Here is a 22969-nt window from a genome sequence, read left to right on the forward strand (position 1 = left end):
GTCGCCAAATTGCAGCCACTTACCATTTACAGATTCCTTTCTATAAATAAATGAAAATGGTTGGGGCAAAAAAAAACAACTACAGTACCAAGTAAACCAACTGAATATTACAAATGAGAGAACTGACCCAGAGAAGTAGGTAGCTACTTTTCTTTTGAAATATACCACACATAGCTTTATTTTGGGGACATTTTACTACCTCAAGAAGCATTTGAATTTGGCTTGGGGTAGAAAAATACCCCCTAAAGTTTTCTTACATTACTTTCTTAGTTTCTGTTTACCATGTTGGGGTAAAAAGAGCAAACTTGTTGAAACAAGCAGATTATTAGTACTCTGCTCCTGTCGCAAAACACATGTACCTTTTTTTGAGACCCAAGCTACATTGTAGGCACACTTTGTTAAAAAATACTCCACAAAATTTTGTATCTGGGTTTTTTATTGGATGACTTATAAAAATTCATCTCATTTTTCTTTCTTCCAATCCTAAAGAGGCATAGCCAGTGCTTTTTCTCTGGGAGTACGCAGGGGTACGCATACCCCTAAACATTTTGTGAATCTACATCTGGCCTCATTGAGGGGCAGTATTTCAATATGAGTAGGAAAATGAGAGTACCCTTAAACATTTTTTTAGAAAAAAAGTACTGGAGATAGCTAACAGTCTCTAGCCACGGTTAGATAAATAATAAAATCAACTAAACTTTATCTTTAGCAGTTAAGGTTGCTATACGTCCAGACTTTCATGGACATACCCGGAATACTACAGTCGGAAGCAGTGTCTGGGTGGAAATCAGCAACATGTCCAGGAAAATCCAGATATATGGCAACCCATGTCAGCAGAGTCATTTTTGCCGATTTCCCTTAAAAATAGTTCGAAAATATCAAATATTTTTGTGTTCTTTCCCAAAAAGCTCAACCCTGCTTTAGCTCTTCAAATTCTCAAATCAGGTATTTCCGTTTCATTGATGTCCTTTTTACCTGGGGCTTGGGAGTCCTAATCATAGTGGTGTCAATTTTCACAATATTTATTATTAAGGATTTCCATTTCAGATGTCTAAAAGAGTCAGTTTTGCATTAGTTGTACGTGTCTCATAATGCACCCAGTTTTTCTTGGCAGCTTATGTTGAAGTGGGGTTACAAAGTAGATAGGGGCATACTAGCGAGTTGTGAGTGAAATATATTTAAAAGGACCAAATAGGAGATTGCAGGGTGGAACAAAGAGGATTATATTTTTGGTTTATGTGTTTCTTTTACAGGTGTATATTGGTGAACTTCCTCAAGATTTCCTTCGCATCACCCCAACTCAGCAACAGCAACAGATCCAATTGGATGCTCAAGCAGCTCAACAATTACAGTACGGAGGAGCAATGGGTACTGTTGGGAGACTGAGCATCACTGTAGTGCAGGTATTTTGAAATGTACATGTTAGATGTGGCACATGTTCACATTTTGTAGATTCCTGGGATGTAGTGCTAAATACAGTGTTGTCATAGTTATTATACACAGACGCTGACAGTAGCTTTAAAAAGAATATCACTGGTTCCTGGCTAATAAGCAGTTTGCATTGATCTTGCAGGGTACAACTAACTGCATACAGTTTTCACTTGCTATTTATGTTCAGAATTGCATGATTTCAGTGCATATTAGTGTAATCTTCCTATGAAACCATTCATCAGCATCTACTGTGAAGGTAGTATATAGGAACTGAGAGAACATGTGCTCTCCATCAGTAGGTTTTTCATAATCTAACATCAGACATTTAACATTTTTGTGGTGGTTTTGAAGTGCTTATTTAGAACATGAAAAGTTTTAGTAGCTCTGTGGTGATTTTGGAGTAACTGGTTCAATGTAACTGGAAAATATTTAAATGAAAAAACTTCAAAGATTTTGGAGATTCATTATCTAAGGTTATGCTATTTTTGTCTATGTATACCTTGAAAATGAATGCAGACTTTGTTCTCACAGCAAATAAACCCTATGAACACGTAAATCAGTTGCTAACAGATTACAAAAAAGCCCTAAACTAAACTTGTACAAATAAATCAATATGAACATCTTTTTATTATGGCTAGCATTTCTACTTGGACAAAGTAGATCTGTAGTGTTGTGGGCAGAGTGTATTTAAATGGAATCATTGCAGATTTCATTTGAATTGAGGCATCGTAACTCATTGAACAGAATGCCTTTATTTGAATCTTTATTCAAATCTACTCTGTTTACAAAATTTTACTTCTCAGTGGTTAATATCACCATTAATATGCGATTGCAACTAAAAAATGTAGACACTTCAGTCTAGGAAGGTGCATGGAAAGCTAATAACAACATTATTAATTTCCTTTGTCTACTTCCTTAGGCAAAATTGGCAAAAAACTATGGCATGACACGCATGGATCCATACTGCAGAATACGACTTGGCTATGCTGTCTATGAAACTCCCACAGCTCACAATGGAGCCAAGAATCCCCGATGGAACAAAGTTATTCAGTGCACTGTTCCACCTGGAGTGGATTCTTTCTATCTGGAAATCTTTGACGAGGTAAGAGCGTTAAAAAACACCCTGATTTGTAAAGAGGTTGGCTTAGGGGAGGAGGGATGTTTGGGGGGCACAATTAGTATGAAGTTTCAGTTCATACTAATTGAGAACATTCTCTTTGCGCCTCTACGGTCATTTTTGTTTTCTGCCCTTTATCCTAGGTAGTCTGTATTGAGAGCTGAGCCTAAAATAAATACAGAACCTTTGTCTGCTTCCTTAAGCAAAATTGGCAAAACACTATGAAATCTGTATCGTTGTGCTTATGGAAGGGCTTTTGATCTGTTCAGTGCCTCTGCTAATGGGGAAAGGAGGGCAGGCAATTGCTTCCAATTCCAATTCCCCCATGCAGCCTTCTGTGCCTCCCAAAATTAGCTCCAGATAGCAACTCTCACAGAAATTATTTCCCTTTCGCTATAAATGCAAACACTTCATATTATCAGTGCAAAAATATAATGTTTTCTTAAACAAAAAAATCAGTTCATGCATCCATCTGGCAGTTACTTTTTTCTCCCAAACTAGGTAGCTCCTAGTTTTCATGCTGGTAATTCTCCAAGGCAATGTTTCACTTGCATGAATTAGGTTTATTTACTTTAGAGCATGGGTGAGAAGCCTCTTGCTAAGTTAGGCTTGTCTCGCCTTCCAGTGTAGCCCCACAAGGCTGTTCTCCCTTGGCCACACCACACACACATGTCACTCACCTGACGTCAGGAGCCATAGAGTGGTTTTTTGATTACAGTGGTACCTCTGGTTGCGAACAGGATCCGTTCCGGAGCCCCCTTCGCAACCTGAAAGGAACGCAACCCATGTCTGCACACACGCAGGTTGCGATTCACCGCTTCTTTGCATGCGTGTGACGTCATTTTGCGTGGCTGTGCATGCACGAGCGGCGAAACCTGGAAGTAACCCTTTTCGGTACTTCCGAGCCGCACCAGGACACAACTTGAAAACACGCAACCTGAAGCAAACGTAACATGAGGTATGACTGTATTCCTCTGTAGCTCTGCCCATCTGTCAAATGTGGTCTACAGGGGGTTGGCCATAATTTGATCTGACCTGTTCCCATTCTTCTTTAGAGGCTTTAAGTAGCCATCTGTGTGCATTATTGTAATGTTTGTAAAACAAAATCTTGAGGTTGCAGCCAGTGGTTGAAAAAGCCCATGGCAATTCACACATCCAATATTTTCCCTTATCCTTCTTCTCCCTGTACCTCCCCAAAAACCACTCTCGAAAGTTGGCAGAACTACTAAACATTTGTGAACGGTGTTGCACAAAGCTATAGTAATAGGGGAAGGGGAGTAGTTGCTTTTTGCTTTGTAATCATTGGATACAACGCTTGGAATTCCACACCATTTTAAAATCTCCTTGTTCAGTTCCTGTTTATCTCTTTAACTTATAATGACAATAGAAAAAGTTTGGCACTGGTAAGAGTCTTTGGGCCAAATTCAGCTAACTAATCCTGTCAGCGGAAAACCACATAAGGATTTCTGCTGGTGCAACAGGGCTTTCCCCCTGCCTCCCTGCCCCAAATTGACTTGGGAGAATCCGTAGAACAGCACACTGGTGGAGAGAGGGCAGATCGTTTCATCAAACAAGCAGAAATGCTTGTGCTGATGGACCTAGGCCTATCTGCTCAGCAATAACTTGAATTGATCCCTTTAATTTTATATTAAATCCACTAGGTTTGAAGAAATGTTACTTTCCAGTTCTTGTGTTTATTTTTCTGTCAATCTTAGTGTTCCAAGTTATCCATGAACCATGGTGTTTCTCCTTATGAGTGGATTAGGAAGGACAATTAGCTTACTTTTGAAGAACGGATGAGAACTTTACTCCATTGAAAGCACAATTATTTTAACTTTAATGTGAAATAGCAAAATTTTAAAACTGATAGAGACACTTACATTTCTGTCCCTTTAAATTCTTCTCCTCATAATTACCTAAATATGTATCTTTCAGCGAGCATTTTCAATGGATGATCGCATTGCTTGGACGCACGTTACTATTCCTGAATCACTGAAACAAGGAAAGGTAGAAGATGAATGGTATAGCCTGAGTGGAAGGCAAGGAGATGACAAAGAAGGAATGATTAATCTGGTCATGTCTTATACAGTAAGTTAATTGACAATAGTTGCTTTAGTGCAGGAGGCAATGAGTTTGCTGACGAAATGGGGCGGAAAGAGGCTTTGTTGGAACCCGAGGCAGTGAACTTCTGAAACTTGCTATATTGAACTACTCAAAGTCTGTTTGATACATGAAGAGAATAGAGAAGTGAGTAGATAAAAAGTAAAGGTGTATCAGAATTAACAGAACTGCGTATTGAAAGCCAAGATTAACAGAATCTCCTTCCACAAAATCTCCAAATTACCTGGAAATTGTGAATCATATTAAATTTTTTTAATCACTTTTCGAAATTTTGTAACTTACATTTGAAATGCAGAGCAAATGTAACATATCATATTAAAGCCCATGTAGTTCTGAAGAGATTGGTGTTTTTAGTTTTGATGTATCTCAAACCTGGGCCGAGCCTTTAAGGTTTTTGTGTAGTCCAGCAAAACCAAAACAATTGCAATTTTTTGGAAATTTCAAACCCTCATAACGTGAAAATGGGATGAGATAATTTTTTTTTTTTGAGATTTAAACTTAGTTTTGATCATTCAACAAGTGTACAAAATATTAAGAAAATTGGATGATAAGAGGTAAAAAAGTTGGATCACTTGATATAGAATGACCCATTGTGTCCAACTAAAAATACCGTGTGTGTTATGGATAAACCTTTGGGAATATGAATATATAAGGTAATATTTTTTTATGAGAGAGAACAATTATTAATGATGTAGGGCACTGAAGAGAATTTTGCTGATTGTCTTCATGTTTTGTTTCTAAACTGGGGAATGATAGCTTATTCCAGTCTCTCACATTGTGAGAAGTAACAGTGTACAAAAAGCAGGGTTTTATCCAGAAATCGTTTGTCTGTACAATTAATTGTGCAAGTACTTGCATAATGTAGCACAATGTCTTCTGTTAGCTCTTGCACACCAATTCACAAAGCAGCAGCACTAGCAGAATTTCTTCTACTTTCACATTTCTGGATCTGGGCCACAGAAATTATTCGGAAGCTCAGTATTCTACCTCTGAAGCTCAGTATTGTACTCTGAGTGAAACAGAGCTTAAACTGCCTGCAGTTTATCATAAAAGCATAACTTGATTTGAGCAGATGGAACTCTCTATTTATAGGTTATTATAGTTCCTTTGAAATGTTTTTTAATTCAATGGAACTCATTTAATTTTCCTGGGATGTGTTGGCACTTACTGACTTGTGCCAAAAAGTTGCTTCCTAGCCTTTGTATGGCAGGACTTAAGTGGTTTTTGTGCATTTTCTTACTGCTTTGTTTTGTTCCTAGAATAATTTAAATACTCATTTGTTTTGTTATCTTTTGATATCCAGTCCTTACCAGCTGCCATGATGATGCAACCTCAGCCGGTGGTCCTGATGCCCACAGTGTATCAGCAAGGAGTTGGATATGTGCCTATAGCAGGTATGTTACTCCTTTTTCCTTTTTAATTTGAGCTTTGAAAAACAAGTCTCTTGGAAATTGCTAATTTAAAACCAGAGGCAGAGACAAGCTCTGTTCTTTGAAGTACCCAGCATTTAAAATCAAACATTCAGTATGGAACTATAATTTGGAGACTAATAAGGCACTTGCATGCTCAAGCTGTTTACAGATTTTCACAGAACTGAAGTATTTATACAGCTGTCAGTGTGGCTACATTTTGAACAAGCCTTAGCGAGCCTTGGGTTTACAATCCACCCACCCCAGGCAATGACTGAGAAGAGATTTTAAAAAAAAAACACTTCAAATTCTCTTTTTAAATGAACCACAGTTTAGTGTGTTGTCGAGACCCAATCTGTGGTTAATCTTAGTTATGGTTAGTGGTAACAAGCCAGCTTCATTAACTGGGGTTTGAAGTTGACTTGTTTCCACTAACCATAGCTAAAATTAGCAACAGTTGTTTGGCATCAGAGAACTCAGGAATCTACATTTAATCTAACCATATATACTTAAGTATAAGCCAACCCGAATATAAGCTGAGGCACCTAATTTTACCACAAAAAACTGGGAAAACGTATTGACTCAAGTATAAGCCGGTTCACCACACCACAAACCTGGTGGTGACAGCAGCAGCGGAGGAAGAACAAGCAGCCCGAAAGGGCTGATTTCGGGCTGCTCGTTCCTCCTCCACCGCTGCCAATAGCAGCAAAGGCGGAGGAGGAGGAAGGAGCAACCTGCAAGGACCCTCACTTGAGTATAAGCCAAGGGGGGCTGTTTCAGCATTATAAATGTGCTGAAAAGTCGGCTTATACTTAAGTATATACGGTTCTTGCTGTAACTACCATCAGCTAGTTGATCAGCGGTTACAGGTAACGCCTCTGAAGTCTGTTTAAGGAAAGTTGTTTGGATGCATACTGCATCCTCCAGATGAATAATCTGCAGAGATAAAAATGTTCTGTTTGGAGGAAATACTTTGAATTCAATCGAAGCAGAGAAAAAGAGCCCCCTCACTCCCTAGTGCAACCAAGCCCAACAGGGTTCCCTGTTGACTCCGATTAGGTGATCAGCACTGACAAGGAGCCCTGCTTGCAGAGGATTACTTGGGAGCTCTTGATTGGTCCTTTGCTGCCATGGCTGTACCTGCCCACATCTAGTGTGGTTTGTGGGGGGTGGCATTGCTGTCCAAGTTGGACCCATCCTGGCCTATGTAGGCCCAGCAGCCAGAGGTTCCCCTCACCTCTGGTCTACCATAGTATCTGAATTGGCCCAGTATGTGGTACACACTATTTTTGGCCAGACTACTTATACAGGTTTATGTAGTGCTTCAAACAGTATCAAGTAAAAGCCAAAATAATATGTTTTCAGTGCAATAAGTACTGCTGTGTTAGAAGCATGTATAATTTTTATGTGAATGTCACAGGCCTCCTGTTGGATTGTATTCATGAAATGTTTCACATCGTCTCCCTCTCCTTTGACTGGAACAAGTTTAGAAATGTATAAAACATTTATTTCCTCTTTATGTGAAAGAATGGATGTTTATCTGCATTGCTCCATATCTGCACATATACATGGTTGGTGATCAACAGTGAGAACAACTCCAGGAGTAAAATGGATTAAACCAGCAGCTTGCCTTCTGGTCTATTGATTTTCCTAGTATTTAAAATTATGTGGAAGTAGTGACTGTGTTTAGGGTACAGGAAAACTGTGTGAACACAAGCTCTCCTATCCCTCGTGCACCAAAGTTCTTGCCATGCCATTTGGACTTGTACCTCCATAGTGAGTTTTCTCCTATTGCTCTTCAAAAATTATTTCTCCCTGCAAATCTCTCCTTATCTTGCATCCCCTGTTTTCTGGTGCTACTGTACATAAGAATATTTAGCCTTCTATAAAAACAAATTTTCAACTCAGTATCCATTATGGAGTTGGGATGGCAAGATGTCAGCTTCTTCAAAGGCTGAAGCTTTATGACATGTCTCACCAATATGTTGATGTTCGACAAAAATTTGTGACTAAGGATCAGACTGAAGTGCATATTTCATCATTTTTTCCTAAAATGTTTTTGTTGGGCTTGATTTGTATATTCAAACATTTACCAAACTTCTGATAGTTGAGACTTTATAGCCTCTCTGCCTACCGCCTTTCTGCCCCGTTTCTACTTTTTAAAAGTTTTTTAAGCCTTTAAATATCTGTGGCATATTCTACCCAGTCTTTAGAACCCCTTTAGAACCCCTTCAATAATAAATCTTACTTTCAAAAACAAACTGGTCGTTTGAATTTGACTGCTGTAAACCCAAATTATTCAATCTGCCAGATGTGATAGAGAATGTCTCCCTCTTACTTCTACTTAGCAACTTGCAGTATTGTAAAAACAAGGGCATAACTTTGTAGTATTGCAAAACTCAGTTACCCTATATTTTGATGAATTGAAGAGCAGGGTATGTGCATTGTCTTGCATATGTGCATGGAGTGTTTCTGCAGTGAATGAATAAATATTACATTGCCAGTAGCATGTATTTTATCATACTTACAAAGCTTCAGTAGTGTGCTTCTTCAAGCCTCAGTTATGAATGAGATCCAGATGTCCTGTTAATAGCTCTGCAATCTTTATTCAGCTTCTGCATTGGTGATATTCCTCCTCTGGGTGTCTTATTATAGCGAATAATGTAGTATGTATCAGAATCATGCAGTCCATATTTGAGAAGAATGGTTCATTGCTGTCTAGTTCTTAGTATGATGTACAACTTCATTCAGTCTTTGCATGGTTTGTTGAAAGGACTGAGAAGTGTAAAAATTTCTGGCACTTTCACAGAATTTAGCCTTTTAACCTAGGCCATGGGTAGACAGTGTGATGCCTTCCATATATAACACCATAGACAACAACACCTACTGGCCCCAGCCATTATGACAAGTTGTCACTTAAACCATATTGCAAGATTGGATGGTACTCTGCTTGATTGCTGGGAAGATGTGATAGATAAAGCATGCAGAGTGATTGAGGTTTGGCATAGGTTCTAAAATAAGGAAGAAAGAGATACCAGTGGTGAGTGAGAAGTCTTAAAGTGATTTGAAAGAGTCTTGATGCTGACTGATCTGTGTGACTGCAGACTTAGAGACTGGACCTAAAGATCAGATTCTGTAGAGAGCCAAAGGCTTTTGCTGATGAAGGACATTTCACTCATAGCTGTGAACTGCAAATGTGTGGCTTTGCAGTTGCCATCAATTAACAGCGTGTTTGTGATCTAGAAACAGGATAAGATGCTATCATGCTGAGGAAACAGATACTTAGCAGGGGGGATATAGGCACAAAGGGGTTAGGATTAGTTGTACCTTGGCAGGAAAAGTAAACAGAGATGGACTGAAAAGGGGCTGTGCAAAACAGCCTGTGATGCCATTAAATATTTGTAAAGAAGTGAAGGATACCCTGTTGTCCACCCTCTCTGTTGTGCGTGTGTGTGTGTGTATAAAAATAAAAACAGTATGTGTGATGGATGAAGTACAGAATGTCATCTATTCAGTCCCATTGACTCATCATTTTCAAAGGTTTCAGCAATTAATTAGATAAAATGCATCTTCTAAAATTCTGTAGTACATATGCAGTAAAAAGGTTGGACACCAGGTGTTATCATGATCTTCTAGCTGTAGACAGCAATACCCAAATTGTAATATGTATTTAGTTATGTTATTTGTAGAAGTTAGGTTTTTCACATTCGCAGGAGGAAGTCTAAGAAGTCTTTATTCTTGGATAGGAGAAATGGTTTTCTTCAAACAATTTTTATAAACTGGAATTTTTTTTTTATCTCTACCCACCCATCAAAGTAATCATCTTGAATTATGAAACTTATTCTTCATGTTTGGCATTGTTGGAATTTTACTTCCCCCATTCCTTTTACCACGTGAAATATAAAGGTGGCTAGATGTAAAGAAGTGTGCTTATGTGTGGCAGGAACTAGGACGACAGGAACTCTGATGATATGGGCAAGAAGAGAAATAGACAATTTGGGACAGTATGGTGTCCATAAAATGGAAATGGTGGACATTACTTAATCATTTCATAGGATGTAATGACATGGGGTAAGTGTAGATCACTAGATGTGTTAGTGAAAATATCCATAGGATTGCATGTTGCTGTTTGAAACAGCAGGCAAAATCCTGGCATCTAAAATCTGTAGTGTGTCCGCATTCAGTCTCCTTGGAGGAAATTTCCTAGCATTAAGTAGAATAATGCCTGTTTTCCATGTTTTATTCCTTTCCCACACTTTCACCTGTCCTCAGGGCTTGAATACTTGGCTCTGGGTAAGTCTTCTTAATTCTTTTTGCATCCCATTCAACAGGAACAAGAATTATGCATGAGATCATGCAAACTGCTTTTTATTTGTATGCAATATGTTGCAATACAAGAAATTGCAGGTGGATGTCACAATACACCAATTTCAGAATTATTTATATTATCCTATGTGATTTCAGTGGGAAACAAAAATGTGTTAGAAAAATGGAAGGTAGTTCTTCATACAATAACAAATTTTGTTATTACAAATAGTAGGTTTATTTATCTTAAAGTTGGCAGAAGTTTCTCTCCAAACTTTCCATTAGTGTTCTTGATGACATTAATATATATATTAGCATTAGGTTTTGTGTTGTCACTTTTTCCATACTCATTTATCACTCCATCCCCTGACAGACCTACCCCTGGAAATTTGTATGACTTCACTTATTTTTAATAAAAGAAATTGCTTGCATTTGCAATAAGGCTCCAAAGTTTAAAAGTTATTTATCACTTGTCTTGTGAACTTGAAGGAGTCTGAACGTGTGCACTTTTGAGTAGGAAAGGGATGAACCTAGCAGAATTGTTTCTACCTTAGGGAAGAGATAGCTGCTGCCAGAGGACACACAGTACAAATAATCCTTGAAATAAATTAAAGTAGCTTTTCCATGCTTGTAGTCACTCTTTGAAAGGAGGGCTAGTGCCTGAATGTTCATTTTCCTACTCTGGGCTGGAGAAAGGACTTTGTGAACTAAGAGGTGGTACCTCTAGCATGTCTTAGTTCCTTTTGAACATAATAACAAAAGAAAGGAGTGTCAAATAGTACCTTGTCTTCCACTAGTCTGTACCATTTTTATATGTTTCAGTACATGTTCTATGTTCAGGACCTGCCCTATGCTGTTTTCAAAGATGCCTTCTGTTTCGGTTGCAGAAAAGGCTTTTCCTGAGCAGGCATGGCATTGGCACAGAGTTGTCAAAGTAACCGTGAATTTCTTACATTGCTCCTATGCTAAATCTGGGCCTAGTTCAAGTGAGAGCATGGCCAATTTAATGCCCAAGCTTAACTGTTTCCATTTTCAACCATTTTACCTTGGTTCTGGATTTCTGTGCTGAGGAGGATGGTGGTTGCGCTACAACACCAAACAATCTTAAAATTAAAAGTTGTAAAGCTGTGGAAGGGCAAAAATCATATCCCATTGGGTTCTCCAGTAAACCATCTTGTCATTAATTTGCTTGCCTATTATATTTTAAATCATCTGCTTTCGTCTTTGCTTTTGATCAGTTGCTCCACAGATAAGATCAGTTTTGCAGTGTTATCAACCTGGCTTTTCCAAGCCGCCTAAAGACAGATTGCACTCACAAAACTGCTACTGGGTACTTAATGCCCATTTGACTGTGATCTGGAACGTACACACTTGGTCAATATTCTTCAGTGACAGATTAGTTTTTTATCAACTTGTGGGCAGGGATGGAACCTGCTAATTTGCTTCTTTAAAAATAACTACTTTGAAGTCAATTTCATCAGGGCTACCCAACACTGACTGTAATATGGGACTTGTCAATTGCCTCTGAGGAGTTCCTAAGCTCCAGTAACTATCTGGCTTATTGCAGCAGTGATTTGCAAGTCCTATTTGTCATGTTGCCGTAAAAATGGGGGGGGGGGGGAGGAATGAAAGCTACTTAGGCTGCATTCCCCCTTTCTCCTTTGTAAAATGTCGTGGCCCATAGTACAACACAGTATGACTTGAAATCAGAAGGAGTATTGTGACATCCTCACTGTTAACTGCAGTATAAAAATGTCCAGTCAAGTGTCTCTTTTCTCATTTAGTAAAATGTTCAATGTCCAGAATTTGGAGCAGGCACAGGGTGGAGTTGGGGGATATAATGCAACTGTTAGCATTTTTATCTGTCCTGGAATTATTTCTGACCTCATAGGTATTGACAGAAGAAAGTCTCTAAAAGATAAAGAAATTATGGAGCAGCATTTTAAGTAAGATACAGAGATGCTCATGAAAGTTAGATTCCACCCCTCCTGTTTGTGACATTTGAATGTGTTCCACTGATAAACATTGATAGCTTTGACTTTTCCTTAGGAAATTTTGAGGGGGTTAGGGTACTGGGATATGAAGGCACTTGACTGTATTAGAATTTTGTTTTCAATTCTGCAGTATTTTCTGTACAACTTGAATACATTTATTTTCAAGTCAGTTTTCATTGCTTGTTTGTAAATAGCCAGTGTGCATTATCAAACACATTGCCATTTTTGCATTTATGTTTTATTAAATGCCAGTGCTTATGCCTGAATGCTTCTTGCTGCAGCCATGCTGGTGCATTGAGACCAAACCTGTTTCATAAAATTTGAAATACATCCTTTGTAAGTAGGAAACAACATCCCATGAACAACTCTGTGTACATTGAAATATGTATTATTCAGTACTAGTGTTGATCAGTTTTAATTCAGGTAGGTTATTTCATAAATAATTGAACTGTCTTGTGATAAGAAAATAATTTTAATGTTACTTTTATTTTAATTGGCAACATTGATTGTCAGATTATTAGGAGCTTTGTTTCTTGCACAGAATGAAAATCACAAAAAATTCTGGTAAACTATTATTGGCTTAATCAAATGTCTTAAATAATAGAAGAAAGCTTTTAGACTCACACAAGTGTATTCTTAAGAGCTGAGTTGTGCCAGACAAGAGTATACAACTATTTAGAGCTGGGTTGGGAAACTGGAGCCAGCTGGCAGCCAAAGCTCCTTATTTCCCCTACCCATCATGGGCAAAGTATGAGAGGCGAGCTTACCCACTTGTCAATCACTTAATGTCAGGTGATACATTTTTGCATAATGCTGTTGACAGCACCCCTTTGAGGAACTGCTGATTGTTGGTACTTGCATAACTGTGCACAGAAGTGGGGAGGATCAATGGGTCATTGTCCCTTGCATAATGATGTATACAGAAGCTCTGGCGAACCCCTAATGGTTAGCACTTGCAAAAATACATTTTTGCCTAACTGTGTCTTCCTGACCCGCACTTGATGTCATATATGTGGCCTAGGCCTGCAGGCCATGGATTCCTCACTGCTGATCTACAGGCTTGTGCAACTTTGGATGAGGTCACAGAATAATCTGAAGAATTCAGCATGGACTTTTGGCAGTCTGGATTGCAGCTAATTTGAATATTATATTATACTTCAACAGCTTCTCCCAAATAGTTTTCGCAATGACCTCTTCTCACAGTCCTGATAGTTATATTGCATTTTGTCAACGATGGAATTATCACCTAGTCTATATAGTGACTAAAAACAAATCAATTAATTTATACATTTGATTTCCAAGCAAAAACATTTGTTCTGATTTTTGCTTTTACTGGCTGTAACATCAAGATGGTAGGAACACCTATTGCTAACAATATCAGCTAGTGGAATCATTAACATCTTGTGTCTTCAATATCATTATTACTTCTCCAGTAGTGCAAATTGTGGCTGATACTGATGCATTTATCTGTGGTTCAAGGTTACCTTTTTATAGCAAAATCCTGTTCACTATCTAAACTTAAGGTTAGGGGCAGGAATTGTATTAATAGGATCCAGCGTGAAATATTTAGGAGGCAGTATTTTCTGTTTAAGCACAAGGACTGCATGGGACTAACCAGGCTTTTCAGATTTTTGGCACTAGTAGCCAGTTTTTAGGTGCTTGGCAACTTCCAGTTTTGTAAATAGCTAATTTTCCAAAATAGCAAATGGGCTCTTTAATTAAAATAGTTCATTCTTGCGTTTGTTTGTCTGTGATTTTACATCTAGAACATAATACCATTACTAAACAGGAAGATTTTACCCACTAAACACTTTGAACTTGTGGTAAGTTAGACTTAAGAGTCGTATTAACCTAGGGATGGGGAATGTTTGGTCCTCCTGATGTTGTTGAACTGTAATTTCCATCATCTCTGGTCATTGATGCTGCTGACTGGGACTTGAACAGCATCTGAAATGCCACTGGTTCCCTATCTCTGTCTTAACTGTGCTTTAACTCCATGAGTTTGATGGTATTTGAAAGCTATTTCATCATTTTTAAAAAATACTTGCCAGTCTTCCTCAACTGTCTCTCTCTATTTTCCAGGAATGCCTACCGTTTGTAACCCAGGCATGGTACCTGTGGCAGTTCCACCTCCCGCTGTCAACCCTCAGCATGTATGTAATGAAGAGGATTTAAAATCTATCCAGGACATGTTCCCCAACATGGACAGAGAAGTAATCCGTTCAGTGCTAGAAGCCCAGAGAGGGAACAAGGATGCTGCTATCAATTCCTTGCTTCAAATTGCAGAGGAATCTTAGACCATCTGCTCATTTTCCATCTTCATTGTTACCCTTACTTTTGATTTGCCAAGCCCAGGGATTTAGGTAGAGGAAGAATTTCCTGAGAAAGCATCCTGTCTGAGAGATTGTGTTCCCATTTTATTGGTGGTGGTTGTTGGACATTTGCACATTTTGTTTTTACATATGTTCTATAGAAATCTCAGCCATTTTTATTAAGATATCAGTTCTGTCATGTATGGCTGCATTGGTTTGAGAGGTGGAGTTGGAGCATCTATGCTGCTTTTTTTCCTTTCCCCATTTTGGAAAACAAACACACACAAGCTTATTCACCTAGTTTTGACACTATGCATTCTGTTGTCATAAGAGGTTGAGTGATCACAGCAGACTGCTGTTCAACAGGGAGTTCTCTTAAAAGTTCCCTCCTATCAAAATAATATTTGCCTGAAAAGTGATTACACAGTGCCCTTCAGCAGGTTCAGCAATTTATAACAATTCTTAGTATAGACAAACTGGCTTTCCTGTAACTTTTGTGATCTTTCTAATGAGAGATTCCATTGCTTAACCTATTAATCGGGCACCAATGCAATATATTTTTTGAGTTTTGTTTGTTTAGAGATAGCTACTCTTATCAGATGTGCTGCTGTGCATCTGAAATCTGAAGTTAATTATTTCTCGGGCCACAGTAGCAAAGACTGGAGGAACAGGGTTATTTCCTAATATGCTATTGTGTTTACTTGCACTGTCCTTGCTTCTACATTTGTGAGACATTCAAAAAGATAAAGGTGAGAAGATTTTATACTTGGGAAAATTTGGCATCACATTTTAATAAATGTTCTTATGATCAGTTACCATAAAAGAATAATAATGCTTTAAAAAAAAAAGTCATTTTTCATCCATAATCATTTGTTATGGATGAAATCATCTATTTTTCCATTTTAAGAAAAATAAATTCAAGGCATAATACCAGTACGATATACACAGTCATTACTCATTGAGTACCAGTTGGCCTTAATTCCATCAAAACTGAGGCCTGTGAAAGAATCCATTGTCACAAATGAGGCAAACCAAATTTAAAATACAATCTCAGTATGTTGGAAGAGGGGAATTGTACATATTCATTGTGTATTGTTAGACCTGCAGAACTGTAGAAGAGGACAATTTTTTATCTGTTTAATCAGTTCCTTTCTTGTTTGGCAAAAAAGCAAAGTAATGCACTTTAATATGCACATTTTTTCTAAATGTGCTATTTGGCTTATTGATGGGTTTAAAACATTTTAATTACTTTCTGTAATTGCCAGCCATACTTTGTACTTTCTCAAGTGTTTGAACACAGTTCAGACTCTCACATTGGTTGTGACTTTTATCACTTTGGAAAAAAGTGTGCGTGTCTTTTGTCTCTCTCCCCCCCCCCCACCCCAATTCCTGCTCCGCTCCTTCAAGCATTCAAAAAATTGTCCACTAGAATACTTCATCATATCATCATAAGTACTCCTGGCACAGCCAGCTTATAGTTCAAATATTTATTTTTTTAATGATTAAAATATAGGGGAGGAAATGATTTTTAAATACAGTACCAAAAATTTGTGTGTTTTCTTTCTGTTTGTTGCTTAAAACGTATGTATCCTTCCATCTAGCTAGCAGACTTGCATCTGTGAGCATTTATTCCCTCCTCCGCCTTCCTGTCCTTCTGTTGCTTTTTAAATACATGAATACAATCTGCTGCAATGTGTGTATTTTACAACATCCTCTAGATCAGCCTTTAACAACTTGATGCCCTCCAGCTGCTTTGTATAGCTCCCAGCCAGCATGGCTTTGGGCAGTTGTAGTCCAAAACATCTAAAGGGGACCAGACTGGCAAGGGCTGCTCTAGACCGAAGAAGCTTGTGTGTCCATCAGAAAATTAGCTTGGATACTTTCTTCATATTTTACAATACTTTCAGATCAAACTTTTATCTAATGGCATACATTGTCAGTAGCATCATAGTACAGGTAAGTCTTGTGGTATGTGTGAAATAATATATTTTGAGAACTCAGACGTACTCAGCGGAAAGTCTGGAATAACAATTTGATGTTTGGAAAAATCTGCTGTAGCATTATACCTATAGAATAAAATGGACTGTGTAGTTCTAGAAAACGACATCCAAGTACTTAAATAGAATAATTATTAAGATTATTCTGGAGATGGTTTTAAAGGGTTTCTTTTAGTTTAGGGAAGATCCTGAATTGTAAACGCAGTGCAAACAGTTGAGAATGCACTTTCACAATAAAGACATAAATAGGAATGGGAGTGTTATGACTAAATTCAGTTTCTGGAAGGTACAAGGATATGAGATCTGTGGAAAGTCTGGGAAGCTTTAGTAGTGGTTGTTAAGCTGCATTCTTAAACAATAGAGCAGAGAGAACAATCGAAGAACATGGGTAGTAAATATGATAGTTTGCTATTAACATGTTCCTCTATCATGAAGAAAACAATGACAACACACAGTCCTGTATTAAATTAATGCCCTGCATTCAATGACTACTATGTATCATTAAAGTTGAGAGGGGTAATTGCAAGCATGGCTACAGTTTTATGCATATCTGTTCTTGATAACTACCGGGATTTCCCCCGATCCTTCAAACATGTGTTTGGAAGTAATCCCCATGGATTTTAATGAAATTTGCCTCCAAATCAATGGGAAGAAGATTGGGGTGCAAGTTGCCGATGTGGGAACATCACCTGTCAAGTAAAAGAAATGCTGTGCAACGCACAATTCTCAATACAATTTTTCATATGCTCCGTTTAAATGAACAGCATGTTCAGCTTTGTGCATCTGGCACAGCATTCCTCCACAGCCGGAAGAACTCTGCTGAAGACTGAACTGGTATTCGCACTAGCTTCAAACCTGCCAAGGACCTGTGAGTGGGTTAAATACAGGAATATTTGTGTCTAGCTAGATGCTTGCCACCTTCTTCTCTATTGCTGTGTGAGTGTGTGCTGATGGTTCCAAGTGTTTCCCTTTGCAGATATTATTGCTTGCGTTGACTGACCTGTAATACTGTATAGAGGATGTTTTGCTGTAATAATTCTGAAGACATTGTTTTTTACTGTATTGAGGTTCAGATGTTTGTCTCTTGCATTGTAAAATATTTTATCCCATTCTATCTAATTTAATAAATGTGTACCAAATCATGGGAAAGTGTTTGTTTTTAATAGGCGACATTATGTTCCAGAGGCTGGGAATTATATTAAGTGAAATGTAGACAATTTTTAAATCCAGCTATTATTCATTGAAGCTAATAGGACTAACCTAAGTCTGTTGCTGCATTGAGTAAAACACAGCCCCAAATACTGTAGGCCACAGAGGCTTTCCTGGTATTTGTTTATACTTAGTGGAATATCCATACTCCAAGGATAGTTTGTTTGAAGGAGAGTGAATCATTTAAGAATCTGTGTGGTGAAGTGGCTGATGGGTGTTGCAGATGAACCCAGGAGATAGAGGTTTGAGTCCATTTTTGCTTTCAGTCACACTGCTTTTCTTGCTTAGTCGTATTTTCTCCCTCAGTTTCTTGGTTAATGCAACAGGAATAAGAGGGATTTGCCACACAGGGTGGTTTTGTGGGGCAAATAAAATGAAGTGAAGTTGCAGTACTCAGGAAAGGGGTATTTTATAAAATTACACTTTTATTACTACTGTCTAGTAGTGATTATACAATTTAATATAATTTGTAAGCTGCATGTGCCTATGTTAAAACCCTTAACACTTTATACATTACCTCTCTCTGCTGCTGATGAGCTAGAGTGTCTGACAGCACTGTTTGTATACCATTGTTTGTGATACGCCTCCCAAATGATCTCGTTTGGGGAATAGTGTGTCCTAAGTGCAATTGTGTGCAAATGTGGAAGAGTGGATGAAATAGACAGATTTATGACTGCATTGCTAAGCATGCATAATTGGGAAGGTGAAGCATTGAAATTAATTGTACATATCTGAAAAGGGATGATTAATACTGAACTACATGATGAATTTACTCCAGAAAAGGTTGCCTAGCTAGATATTGCTGAAACATTGGTTTTATCTTTTCAGTTATAGTCTATGTGTTGGTAGGATATCCGATGAAATCAGAGTTATTTTAAATTAACACCTCCAGGTATTTTCAGTAGTACATTAATTTAAATACCTGTTTCCCGGAAAAAGCAATTTTAACAATGGTTTTTTATATATATACAATGAAATCGAAGAGCAAATTGCATGAGTAACATCTGTCACATCTCAATTTTTGAACAGTTCGCACAATCGGGCATGTCTTTATTGCACGATTGTATACTCAGGTACTAAACCACATGGTGAAACTAGTGTGAGCAGTTACATGGAGACACCCTCAGTCATCTGACATGCACTTTGTTTTGCTTCTGAGCTTTGAGAAGCAAACAACAGCTCAAGTTGTCCTTGTGCACTTAGTGCTTCAGGCAAGCCTTTGGTGGTAATTACATTAGTAATTCAGTTTAATTGAGTTGTGTAGATGGCTGTTAGCAGAGCTTCATGATGGTAAAATATTTGAAACAACCTATGCCACATTATATTCCTAAGAGCCCTATACAGCTTCCTTGGTAGTGATTACAAGCTCGCTACATGGGAAGAAAATTATATCTCCCCTCCCTCATGTGCTAGTCTCCCAAAGCATATTGTTTTGCTCTAATCAAGCCTAAAGTGGTTCCAGTAAATGGCACAATATCATGTCAAGATTAATAGCGGCGCAATGCAAATGATGCTTAAATGGCTTTCTGGTATTCCCTGGACCACAAGAGTTTGCCATCTTTTGAAGCAAAATAAGGAGGAAGGGGAAAGTAGCTACTTTCGTAAGGGAGTCCATAAATTATACTTCCATTTTTTTTTTTTACTTTTAGGTAATCAATAGTGACTTGTTTTTCCTTCAATAACAAGTTCCAAAAATGAGAAGGGGGAAAATTGAATGGACAGAATTCAGCACAGAATCTGGAAATAACAGAAGAGGTTCTGTTATGGATCAGGAATTGTTTTAAGTAGCAGTATTCAAAGTTTTGGAAATAAATTGATCTCTAACTAGAGGGATGTGGAAAGTAGAGCTACTCAATGATTAGTATTGGGATCTTTGGTAATAGGCTTATAAGCAGTATAGAGTTAGTAGGGGTGAGCAGTATGGTGACTAACTTCTCAAGGGCGTTTGTATGGGCTCAGTGGAAAACAGGATTCTGGACTGGAAAGGCCTTTGGTGTAATCCAGCAGAACTCTTCCTAAGCTTTCCCCCCCCTCAGTCATCTCCACTGCATTCCAAAATGGTAATGTTTCCCTTCATGTTACCCGATATTCCTCTGCTGTAAATTGAATTGAAACAATTTCTACACAGGAAAAATAATAGCCTAGGGTGCCATAGGTTGAAACTAAAAGAAAAAAGTTCTCAGTGAATATTCTTGATGAGGTGAGTGAATGTTTTTGGTAACTGAAGTGATAAATCTGATTATGCCTTGAAGCATAATTACTAACTTGGAAGGCTTTTGCATAGCCATAGCTAGGTGATCTTGTGCCCTGGCAGAACCCTCCAGATTGCGCCCCTTAGCCATGGACAGGTTAGCTCTTCCGCCTCTCCTCCACCCACCCCTCCACCCATTCAAGTCACTCTCTAAAACCATTTCTTAAGAGGCAATAATCAATATTTATATTTATGGACATATTTTTGCGCCCCCCAAACATCTTCACCCCTGGCAGGGGCCCACCTTGCCATGCCCTAGCTATGGCCCTGGTCTTTGACATCTTAATGACTCTTGCAGCTTCTTTTTAAAAAATACAAAATAAGCCAGTTGGGTTAAGTATTAAGTTCTGTGTTAATGTTTTTCTAATTCTTTGATGAAAATAATTTCAAAATGCAGAAAATGAACTCAAAAAGGTTCCCGTTATCTCTCATGGGTGTGTTTTACTTCAAAAGAAGTAGGAGATTGTTTTATGTGACACTTAAGATTTGAGCAGTGTTGCTCAGCATAGAGGCAAAAGAGCCGTGTTCCTTGTTGTTGACCTCAGGGTATCGCCTCCTGTAATGTAATCTAGATGTCATTTCGAGGCCTGCATGTTTCATTATAAGCTAGGCAAGGAAACATGAATCCTCATGCTTTCCTTATATTAAATGAACATCGTAACCAATTAGCTCAGTCAAAGGCACCAGAATTGTGCTTTCAAATTGAAGGCTTGCTGCTGTCACCACCACTCACTGAATATAATCGTTACACCAGCTGAGAAAATCGGGAGAACTTAATTAATATAGCGTTGCAACACAGTTGGCTGTAAGTGAACAACATGGCCGCAACAAGGGCTCTAGTGTGTCTGGATCTCCATAAAAACACCCTTCGATTCAGAGATACAGGATGCTAGAACATAGCAACTTTTGTTGCTTTGAGGCTTTCAGGAAGAATGCTGATTTTGTACCATTGGTTAAAAGAGAAAGTGGATCAGAATATAATAATAATAATAATAATAATAATAATAATAATAATAATAATAACAACAACAACAACAACAACAACAACAACAACAACAACAACAACAATTTATTATTTGTACCCCGCCCATCTGGCTGGGTTTCCCCAGCCACTCTGGGCGGCTTCCAACAGAGATGAAAAATACACTAAAATGTCACATATTAAAAACTTCCCTGAACAGGGCTGCCTTCAGATGTCTTCTGAATGTCAGGTAGTTGTTTATCGCTTTGACATCTGATGGGAGGGCATTCCACAGGGCGGGCGCCACTACCGAGAAGGCCCTCTGCCTGGTTCCCTGTAACTTGGCCTCTCGCAGTGAGGGAACCGCCAGAAGGCCCTCGGAGCTGGACCTCAGTGTCCGGGCAGAACGATGGGGGAGGAGACGCTCCTTCAGATATACTGGACCGAGGGCATTTAGGGCTTTAAAGGTCAGCACCAACACTTTGAATTGTGCTCGGAAACGTACTGGGAGCCAATGTAGGTCTTTCAAGACCGGTGTTATATGGTCTCGGCGGCCGCTCCCAGTCACCAGTCTAGCTGCCGCATTCTGGATTAGTTGTAGTTTCCGGGTCACCTTCAAAGGTAGCCCCACGTAGAGCGCATTGCAGTAGTCCAAGCGGGAGATAACCAGAGCATGTACCACTCTGGCGACACAGTCTGCAGGCAGATAGGGTCTCAGCCTACGTACCAGATGGAGCTGGTAAACAGCTGCCCTGGATACAGATTTGACCTGTGCCTCCATGGACAGCTGTGAGTCCAAAATGACTCCCAGGCTGCGCACCTGGTCCTTCAGGGGCACAGTTACCCCATTCAGGACCAGGGAATCCTCCACACCTGCCCGCCTCCTGTCCCCCAAAAACAGTACTTCTGTTATCTTTACTGTGAATATGAAATAATATGATTTGGGCTTTCTCTGCTTTTGGAAGGCTTTCCATTGTTCTTTAAAAAGTGCATAGACACTGCACATTAATATGCAACTCTCGAGTCTCCATCGGTCTTTACTCCTGTCGGAGAATTCTGGCCATTCCCTATCCAGGAAACTGAACAAAGCATATGGCCAATGCATCAAGCACACTCTAACCCCATTGAAGCTGTAGACCTATGTACACCTGTCACTAGGAAGCAAATTAAATTCAGTTTAGTTGGAATAATTCTTAGAATTGTACTTTAAGTCCACAATTCTCCATCCTCTTAAGACTGTTAAAAAACTAGAGAATGGGGTTTCCATCTTGTCTTCTTCTAACCTAAAGCATTTCACTCTTTGCACACCACTGAGATTTTTTCTGTTGACTAATGAAGTGGATATTGCTTTTAAATTCTCTGTGAACATGTGGTCAGTGCTAGGTAGATGATTGCTGCAGTTTGGAACAGAGTATAAAAAACATTTCCTTGTGAGTTCCATACTTTCAGTTTTGAATGTATTTGACACTCTCCCGTGGATCAGAAAAAATACCCTGAAACAATATTGAATCCAGAATACAGGACTGGACAAAGTCATTTTGCCACCTGAGGCAAAACAGAAAATGCTGCTGCTGCTTCCCCAGCACTTTTTTTTTGCTGCTGCTGTGCATGGTTCTGCCTCTTCCAGGCCTTCCTTCTGCCAGTGCTAGCTTCCTTCTCCTTGTCACTTGATGGCCGCAGTGGCTGTGAAAAGGCATTTCCCTTTTTTAGTTTTTCAGCAGCCACAAGGGAGGCAAGTTGTACTCCCTCCCTCACACCACTGCCACCTGAGGCAACTGGAGGCAGACCAGGGAAACCCTGATGTGCAGAAGGTGAGGTTAAACAGGAGATAGGAGAGCAGCAGGCGACAGTGGCTGCACTCT

General features: G+C 38.9%; 1 protein-coding gene across 4 annotated transcripts in view; it reads left to right on the forward strand.

Moving 5' to 3' along the window:
- TOLLIP (toll interacting protein) overlaps positions 1-17825 on the forward strand; it is a 33083-nt gene extending 15258 nt beyond the window's left edge. For 2 of the 4 annotated variants that reach the window (XM_083723530.1, XM_083723532.1), the window contains exons 2-7: positions 1254-1403; positions 2351-2533; positions 4484-4636; positions 5973-6063; positions 10351-10371; positions 14460-17825. In XM_083723530.1, the coding sequence (XP_083579656.1) occupies positions 1254-1403; positions 2351-2533; positions 4484-4636; positions 5973-6063; positions 10351-10371; positions 14460-14674 (813 nt within the window). In that variant the 3' untranslated portion in view covers positions 14675-17825. The remainder of the gene's footprint in view (positions 1-1253; positions 1404-2350; positions 2534-4483; positions 4637-5972; positions 6064-10350; positions 10372-14459) is intronic. The other 2 variants (XM_083723531.1, XM_083723533.1) reach the window with 1 other exon arrangement.
- Positions 17826-22969: the final 5144 nt, after the last annotated feature.

The sequence above is a fragment of the Podarcis gaigeae genome (assembly GCF_964106915.1).
Source record: "Podarcis gaigeae genome assembly, chromosome: 1".
Lineage (NCBI taxonomy): Eukaryota > Metazoa > Chordata > Lepidosauria > Squamata > Lacertidae > Podarcis > Podarcis gaigeae.